Source organism: Equus quagga, chromosome 14 (assembly GCF_021613505.1).
Source record: "Equus quagga isolate Etosha38 chromosome 14, UCLA_HA_Equagga_1.0, whole genome shotgun sequence".
In the NCBI taxonomy this organism is placed as follows: domain Eukaryota; kingdom Metazoa; phylum Chordata; class Mammalia; order Perissodactyla; family Equidae; genus Equus; species Equus quagga.
Window position 1 is genome coordinate 94,252,343 of NC_060280.1, and position 8,982 is coordinate 94,261,324.

Sequence of the window (8,982 nt, forward strand, 5' to 3'; positions counted from 1 at the left end):
CCAGGGCTCACCTTCTGGGTGGGGGGCGGGGGGCCGATAAACCAGCACATGGGCGACAAGGCTCCAGTGGGGCTCGGGGCCACGGGGGCAATGAGTAGAGTCAGGGGGTGCGAGTGGCGGTGGGACCCTGGGTGGGCTGCGAGAAGGTGACATTTGATCGAGAGCTGGACAGGCGAGACTCAGCTCTGTGGAAAGCAACTGCTTTCACACCCCTTCCGCCTACAAGCCCCAGCCCCGCCCAGACCTCCTTTCCTCGTCCCCCCAGGCGGAACATTCTGGGCACAAGGCACAGAAGGTGCAGGGCCCTGTGGTGGGAGCCAGCGGGGCCCGTGCCAGCAGAGCAGGGACCAGCGTGGGAAGAGCGGAGGGAACGTGGGAAACGGCAGGGGGTGAAGGGCCCGCCGAGGGAGGCGTGAATTTTGTTTCTACTTTGTATTTATTTACCCTTTTATTGTGGTAAAATTGGTTTTACCAATTGAATTTCAGGTGTACGTCGTTATATTTTGATTTCTGATTCCATTGTGTTCACCACCCAAAGACTGATTACTGTCCACCCATCGCCACACATGGGCCTAAACCCCCTTTTGTCCTCCCCCCTCCCTTCTGGTGACCACCAAGCCAAGCTCTGTCTCTGTGTGTTTGCTTGTCGTTTTCATCCTCTCCTTACGAGTAACATCATATGGTATCTGATTTTCTCCCTCTGACTTACTTCGTTGTAATGCACTCAGGGTCCATCCACGTTGTCACAAATGGCAGGATGTCATCCTTTTTTATGGCTGAGTAGTATTCCATTGTGTATACACACCACATCATCTTTATCCATCCGTCCCTTGATGGGCACCCGGGTTGCTTCCGTGTCTTGGCTATTGTGAATAAGGCTGCAGTGAACACAGGGGTGCGTGTATCTTTCTGCATTCGTGATTTCAAGTTCTTTGGGTAAATACCTAGCAGTGGGATAGCTGGGTCATACGGTAGATCTCTTCTTAATTCTCTGGGGACTCTCCCTACCGTTTCTATCGTGGCTGCAGCAGCTCCCAGTGCCCCGGGTGTGCGAGGGTTCCAGGGAGCCTCCAGGGTCCTGGTGTGCGTGCGCTGGGAGGGCGTGGTGCCAAGGGGTGACAGGCGCTCGCTTAGCTTTTAGGAAGATCCCTCCGGCGCCCAGCAGAGCCAGGAAGGGGATAGGTGGCATTTTCTTAGGAAGATCTGGGTCAGGGCTCCAAGACCGTCTTGTCTTCCACCTGAGGTTCTCAGCGTGTGGGGGCGGGGCAGGGTCAGCAGGAAGCAGGCCCCGGGGCCTTGGGACAAGAAAAGACATTTGCCTGTGTATCTGAGCAGAGCGGGCGGCAGGAGGGCTGTGAACTGGGAGCCTTGGCTCCAGAGAAGGTTCTAGAGACGAAGCACAGAGGATTCCAACTTCTGGGGTCGGGAGAGGGTCCTGAGGGAGGGGGGCGAGGCAGATGAGTCGGACGGGGTGGGAGGAAGGCCTTCTCTGCACGGACGGTCCAGGCTGGGTGGGTTCGGCCCGAGTAGCTTGGGGAGACGCCCATCCACCCTTGTGTGGCTCATCCTGGCGCCGGTTTCCCGCGTGGAGGTGGGAGTAAAGTGGATCCGGGTCACGTGCGTAACCAGGGCCTGCCTGTGGCCTGGCATGCTGCCTGGGCCTCTGCCCCCCTCTGGGGCTTGGAGGGGGCACACTGCCGGCACACAGTAGGCGCTCAGTGAGGAAGCCGCGCCGGCCGGCTGTGTGGACGGCGAGGGTGCAGGCTCCAGGGCAGGGCACGAGGAGATGGGGGACGCCTTTGAGTCTCATGGCTTCCTGCACATGTGCAGGGTGACTTCACACTGCTCCTCTGTGCTGGCCCCCTTGGGGGCCGGCCCCCGTTGCCCCCACTGAACAGATGACGAGCCAGAGGCGCAGGCCCGGGCAGGACTTGCCCGGAGGAGCAGAGCTGGGAGCAGAACCCACCTCTGCCTCCGGGGGCTCTGCCGTCTGTTAGAACCGTCTGGTGGCCGTGGGTGGCCCCTGGAGACAGGGACGTGTCTGACTGACGGGCGGGACCAGGAGCGGGAGAGGGACAGCAGCGCCTTGCTGACCCCGCGTCACCTCCCTTTTCCTCCGTCTCTCCCCAGGGAGAAGGCCCCCAAGGAAAGACCCAACCCGCCGGCGCTCCGGCAGCCCCGCCAGGGCCCCACGGATGAGGCGCAGATGGCGGCCGCTGCGGCCCTGGCCCGGCTCGAGCAGAAGCAGCCCCGGGCCCGGGGCCCCACGTCGCAGGACTCCATCCGGAACCAGGGTGAGCCGCGGCCGTCCCACCCGTGGGGGAGGGGGACGAGGCGCCTGCCCGCCGCCTTCACGCCCTGTTTCCTCGAGGTGGTCACACTGTGCCCGGGCCCAGACCCTGATCGAGGCCTGGGGTGAAAATCACGATGGCCCACGGCTTCGGGATCTCAGTGGCGAGAGTGGGGATGCAGGCAGAGCAGGGAGGGAGAGAAGGGGACGCTGGGACCAGGGGAGGAAGCGGGGGGCTTGGAGAGGTGGTTCACACAGAGGGGCCGAGCTGGACGCAGGACGAGACCCACGCGAGGGTCCGGGGCGGCGCGTGTCGCCCTCAGGCGGCGTGGGGGACGAGGGGCCCTGGGGTCAGCCCCAGGGACAGGGCGGGGCCCACGCGCTGACCCCCTCCTGCCTTCCCTCCAGTGAGAAAGGAGCTTCGAGCCGAAGCCACCGTCAGCGGGAGCACGGAGGCCCCGGGGACCAACGTGGTAAAGCATCCTTGCGTGACACCCTGATCCCCTGGGGCAGCCTGGGGTGGGGGGCTGGGAACCCGCACGGCCTCCCAGGTTCTCCCCTGTGTTGATCACCAGCTGAGTGCCAGCCCTGGGCTGTAAGCACCCGGTGTGGGGGGCGCTGGGGACACACAAGAGACGTCAGGGTGGATAGAGGTTCCCTCTGGCCTTGGGGCACACAGGCAGGTTGGGGAACCCCGCCTTGACTGGGGGCAGGTTGTGGGTGAGTGTGGTGCTGACTGGGACCTCCACACTCGGCACCTAATGAGGCCAGGCCTGGGCGCTGAGGGTGTGGCTGGGTCCCGTCTGCTCGGTCACCCCGAGTGGGTGGGTGCCGGCATAATTCCCACTTGTCAGAAGAGGAGACTGAGGTTCAGAGAGGTGAAGCCAGCTGTTCTCGGTCCCTCACCTGGGATCCGGCAGGGGCAGGACGGGATCCCCAGTCTGTCTACCTCAAAACCCCGTGCCCTTAGCACTGCCCTCTGCTGCCTTCCTGGGACGCAGGAGGGCTCCTGGGAGACTGAGGTCATCGGGGAGGCCTTCCTGGAGGAGGCGGGCCTCACAGGAGGGCTGGGCGAAAGGGTGTTCCGAGCAGCTCCATTGTCTAGGTCTCACTGAGTCTTTGGACAGACGAGACGCTAGACGTTGCCTAGGACTGCGGCCCCGAGGGAGCCGGGACTGTCCTTCCTCGGCCCCGCCGGCCGCTGACTGGGCGCCCCCTCCGTGCCTTACTGACTTCCGCGTGGTTCTGCGGGCGGAAACCAGGCGCGAGGGGCTGGGTGGACAAGCAGACAGGTCGAGGGGACAGCGCTGGGACCGGGGACGTCGGGCTGCCAGGGCCACGCGCTCAGGGCTGTGGCCTTTGGTGGCCTGTGTGCACAGCCCCAGCTCAGACCCTTCACCCCATCCCGCAGGCGCCAGAGCCCAGAGAGGAAGGCTCGGCGCACCTGGCGGTGCCTGGGGTGTACTTCACCTGCCCGCTCACGGGGGCCACCCTGCGCAAGGACCAGCGCGACGCCCGCGTCAGAGAAGCCATTCTCTCGGTGAGCCCGTGGCCCCTGCCTCCCCCTTCACGGCCCGGCTGTGTGGTTCTCAGGCTGCAGTCTCTCTGGGCCTGTCCCTTGTAAGGGCCCTCGTGCGACCCTGGCCTCGGGGATCCTCTGGGCCCCCTCCCGTGTTATGGCTGCTGGCGCGCAGCCTGCCTGCCCGGTGCCACTTCCTCCCTCTCAGCGCCTGCGCAGCCTCCGGGGTTGGGACGCAGGTGTCTTTGTTACTCTAACACCTGACCCAAAGTTTGTCGGCTGTTAACGCTTTTGCCCCATTTGCTCTGTCACCCGTTTTCTTCTGAACCATTTGAAAGTTCTGCTTTTTCGTGGGCGACTGCGTAATGCTCCGCCATAAATTGTTCCGTGACTGCTTAGCCAGCCCCTTGTGACGAGCACGCGGGCAGTTCCAGTCCTCTGCTGGGGAGAATAGTCTCGTGATGAGGAACCTCATCTGTGCATCACTGCACGCTGTGGGCTCGGACCCAGAAGTGGAGTTGTGGGACGGAGGCCGTGTGCATAGGGCTTTGGATAGTTGTCACCAGGTGAACCTCCACAGGGTCGTCTCGGTCACACTCCTACTGGCTGTGTGTGGGACAGCCCCCCTTTTGCCGTTCCTTCACCATTGCTGCAGGTTAATGAACTTTACCCAAACTGAAGGTGAAAATCACATCTCAGGATAGCTTTAATTTCCACTTTTATTATTTTGGGTTAGGTTGGCCATGTTTTTATAGAATACATCCTTTTTCCATTTTTCTACCTGGCAGTTGGTCTTTTTCTTATTGATTTGTCAGCACTCTTTACATATTAGGGAAATTAGTCTTTGCCAATGATAAGAGTTGCAAATATTTCTCCCGTAGTTGTTTGTTTTTTGACTCTGCTCGTGGGTACTGTGCCATGTAGAAATTTCTCATCTCTGTATAATTAAATGTGTTGATCTTGTTTTCTGGCTTGTGGGTTTTGTGTCATACTTAGAAAGGCCTTCCCCATGTTGGTCTTAAAATGATTTTTCCAGCTCAGGGCCAGGCTTCCTCAGCAAAAAGAGAAGGATTGGTGGCAGTTAGCTCAGGACTAATCTTTCTCAAGTAAAAAAAAAAAAGATCCTGCCACAGTTTTTCCAGCGCTTTTCTTTTTTGTCCTTTGTCGTTTGTTTTAACGTGAAAAGCTTTGATCCAAATAGAAATTATTGCTGTCTAGAGTATGAGACATGGATTGGTATTTTTTTGTTTCAAGATCGTTACTCACTTTTTCCCTTTTATTGCCTTTTATTGAGAACACCTGACTTGGCCCCAGCTGTGGCATCTCCCTGTCGGAGAGAGTAAATCCCTGTGGGGACTTGGCTCCTTTCCGGACATTCTGTCCCCTGGTCCCTCGTCTGCTCCTGCGCCCTGGGCCTGATGTGAACGTGGCCGTGGGTCGCCTGGGAGCATCTGTGAGCAGCCGCTCTTCCCGGGGGTGGTTGCGGTCCCGAGGAGCCTGGCGTGGTCCAGGCCAGCGTGGCTCGGCCGTGTCCTGAGGATGGCCCATCCCGCTGCTGCTCCTCTGCAGACCTGTGCACCCTGCCCTTCCGTGTCCATGCCCTTCCCGGGCCAGCGCAGCACCCACCTGCACCTGGGCGGCAGAGGCCTGTCGGCTGACGGGCACACAGTCGCGTTTGCTCCGGCCAAACGCTGCCGGCCTGCCCTGGACGGTCGCCCCTGTTCCCACTGCTGCCGCCTGGGAGCTGGGCCAGGCCGTCCGCGCTGGTGTGGCCCCCAGGCCCCAGTGGCGCCTGTTCGACCTGCTTTCCTCCCTCCTCCCAGCACTTCTCCACCGACCCCGTGGCTGCCTCCATCATGAAGATCCACACGTTCAACAAGGACCGAGACAAGGTGAAGCTGGGCGTGGACACCATCGCCAAGTGAGTGGGCGCCCCTCTCGCATGGGGGCCCAGCCCCGAGGGCCTCCATCAGGACCTGCTGAGGGGCCGGAACGAGCAGGGCACTGGGCATGAGGCCGGGCCCCACCTTCACTCCCCCCGAGCCTGCGGGGAAGGGGCTTGGCCTCCCTGTGCCTCAGTTTACCTGTCTGTAAAATGAAGGGGTTTCCTGGATCAGGGGTTCCCCACCCTGGCTTCCGTTGGGGACGATCAGGGACACGTGAAGGAGGCAGGGTCCCTGGGATCACGCTCCTGGTCCGGCAGGTCCAGGAGGCCCCAGAAATCCGTGTTGCTCGTGAGCCCGAGCCAGCATTGGCTCTGGCGGCCCGTTGTTCTGGCTCCGTCCATTCCACCCCCTCTGTGGTTCGTTGGTGCTTCAAAGGGAGGCAGGACCAAGGAGGCGGCACCGTGACGGGCCCCTGGTGGGCAGTGGCGCCCTGCGCTGGCCCAGGCTGTTGTCACCAGGGCTCGGGCTCTGTGGGGCATCGGGGGTGTGGTGGCAGCCCCCTGTCATCACCACGCCTCTTCTCCCCTCTACCCCAGGGCCGGGTGTGGCTCTGAGCCGCTGTTCCCCGGGGGCGGGAGGTACAGAGGAGTCAGGCAGCCAACCCGGGCCTGTCCTCTGCCCCCGACTCTGCCCCAGGTACCTGGACAACATCCACCTGCACCCCGAGGAGGAGAAGTACCGGAAGATCAAGCTGCAGAACAAGGTGTTCCAGGTGAGGCTGCGGCCGCGGGACCTCTGCCTGGCACGGCCGCCGCAGCTGCGCAGTCACACGGGACCCGAGGGCGGTGGGGTAGCTGGGCTGCAGGCAGCAGGAGGCCTCCTGCACGGGTGTGGCCTGAGGCAGCAGAGAGTGCTGGCAGGTGGTGAGGGGCGGCTTTGTGAACACAGGTCGTGCACAACATGTGCGTGTTGTCTGCTCGCCCGCCCCTGGTGCCTTTTCCTTTTTGCAGGGGAAGATTCGCCCTAAGTTAACATTTGCTGCCAATCTTCCTCCCTCTTTTTTCCTCCCCTCAAAGCCCCAGTCCAGAGTCGTGTGTGGTTGTAGGTTCTTCTGGTTCTTGTCTGTGAGCCCCTGTCACAGCATGGCTGTGGACGGACAGGTGGTGTGGTTCCCCACCCGGGAACCAGACCCAGGCGGCTGAAGCGGAGTGCGCCCGACTTTAACCACTAGGCCATCAGGGCTGCCTCCTCTGGCGTGTTTTGACTTTAATTTGAATTAGTTGGGAACGTATCAGCATTGGGGAAATTTTTCACACAAACCCAGATTTCTGGTTTCTGTGGAGAAATCACAGGGTCCTGCCATCATGGCCCATGTTACCCGTGCAGCCGGCAGGGCGCCTGCGGGTGCCCCCGTGCCCGCCATCACACACAGCCCCCCGCCTTTGGGACCCTGCAGCCTCTGCTTAGACAGGTGTGTTACTGCTCAGCTCTGTGGCCCGCTCCTGGGGTCCAGTCCATGCAGGGGTCAGCGGGCGCTCCGAGAGCGGGGACTGGACCAGATGGGTGGGGCTTGAGGGGGCCCCAGGGCCCCCCTGACCCCTGGCTCCACTCCCAGGAGCGCATTAACTGCCTGGAAGGGACCCACGAGTTTTTCGAGGCCATCGGCTTCCAGAAGGCGCTGCTCCCGGTTCCTGATCAGGGTAAGCGGAGTGGAGAGTGGGGTGGGAGGGCCGGCTCCAGGGTCTGCCCGTGCCGCAGTGACGTCCTGCCGCCCCAGAGGGCCCGGAAGAGTTCTACGTGCTGAGCGTGGCCGCCCTGGCCCAGCCGCAGAGCCTGGAGCGCCACAAGGAGCAGCTGCTGCGCGCCGAGCCGGTGCGCGCCACGCTGGCCCGCCAGCGCCGGGTCTTCCGGCCCTCGCCCATGGCCTCGCAGTTCGACCTGCCCGGGGACTTCTTCAACCTCACGGCCGACGAGCTGCGGCGGGAGCAGAGGCTGCGGGCCGAGGCCGTGGAGCGGCTGAGCGTGCTGCGGACCAAGGCCATGCGGGAGAAGGAGGAGCAGAGGGAGATGCGCAGATACACCTACACGCTGCTGCGCGTGCGCTTCCCCGACGGCTGCCTCCTCCAGGGTGGGTGTCCCCTCCAGGGCGGTGTCCCCTCCAGGGCGGGCGCCGGCAGGGCAGGGCTGTGTGGAAGGGTGCGAGCTGAGGCCCAGGAGCCACATCTGTGCTGACGGAGCTGCGCTGGGCGGGGTGCTAGCTCCTGCTGCCTGTTGCTGTGCCCCCTGGCAGGGGCCCGAGGCCTCTCTGTTCTGAGCTCGTCCTAGGAGGAAGCCCTCAGCTCCATGTTTAGACGCTGATGGCTCGGCGCTGGCAGGCCCGGGGCCGCCACGAGCTCCAGCCCGCTCTGCCTGTCCGGCCCGCAGGGACCTTCTACGCCCGTGAGCGGGTGGCGGCGCTGTACGGGTTCGTCCGGGAGGCCTTGCAGAGCGACTGGCTGCCGTTCGAGCTGCTGGCCTCAGGCGGGCAGAAGCTGTCGGAGGACGAGAACCTGGCCTTCAACGAGTGCGGGCTGGTGAGTGGGTGACGGGGCACAAGCTCCCCACCAGGGCGGCGCTCTCTGGTGCCGGCGTCCTAGGAGCGGGTGCCTGCGGCCAGGCCCCCCTGGGTTGAAGTCCTGCCCTTCCACTTGCTCACGGGGTGACCTTGAGCCAGTGAGTAACTTCTCTGTGCCTGTTTCCCACTTGGCGAACGGGCACGTGGCGAGTGTTAGTTGGAGTCCTTTGAGGAGCAGAAGCAAGATGGGGCGGGGGGCGGGCAGACCCTGACACCGGGAGACTGGGCAGGAAGGAGGTCTGGACGCTGGCATGGCTGCAGCCGGGCCGGGGGGTGTCCCCAAGCCCCGGTCGTCGTCAGAGGGGCCCCCTGCGACAATGGGCTCACTGTGCCACTGTGCCGGCCGGGCGGGGCGCAGCCTGGCCGGGACAGGGGGCACCGCCCGTGGAGATGTGAGCTGTCGCGGGAAGGCCAGGGCCAGGCTGCAGCTTCTCGCCCCGCCGCAGGTGCCCTCAGCCCTCCTGACCTTCTCGTGGGACGCGGCTGTGCTGGAGGACATCCGGGCCGCGGGCGCCGAGCTGGACTCATCCATCCTGAAGCCCGAGCTCCTGGCGGCCATCGAGAAGCTCTCTTGAAATAAAAGCAGGGTTGGCTCCAGCCGGGCTCTGTCTCATGCTCCCCTGTGTCCCCCGCTCCGGAGGCCGGGCCCGCAGAGCCCGCAGGCACACGGAGG

The 8,982-nt window shown here is 63.1% G+C and overlaps 1 protein-coding gene across 1 annotated transcript in view; it reads left to right on the forward strand.

Moving 5' to 3' along the window:
* Positions 1-8,906, forward strand: part of UBXN6 (UBX domain protein 6) — a 14,151-nt gene extending 5,245 nt beyond the window's left edge. Inside the window, exons 2-10 of the mRNA XM_046686178.1 lie at positions 2,131-2,294; positions 2,699-2,763; positions 3,702-3,830; positions 5,633-5,730; positions 6,392-6,467; positions 7,311-7,395; positions 7,473-7,823; positions 8,120-8,268; positions 8,756-8,906. Coding sequence (XP_046542134.1) covers positions 2,131-2,294; positions 2,699-2,763; positions 3,702-3,830; positions 5,633-5,730; positions 6,392-6,467; positions 7,311-7,395; positions 7,473-7,823; positions 8,120-8,268; positions 8,756-8,884 — 1,246 coding nt within the window. The 3' untranslated portion in view covers positions 8,885-8,906. The remainder of the gene's footprint in view (positions 1-2,130; positions 2,295-2,698; positions 2,764-3,701; positions 3,831-5,632; positions 5,731-6,391; positions 6,468-7,310; positions 7,396-7,472; positions 7,824-8,119; positions 8,269-8,755) is intronic.
* Positions 8,907-8,982: the final 76 nt, after the last annotated feature.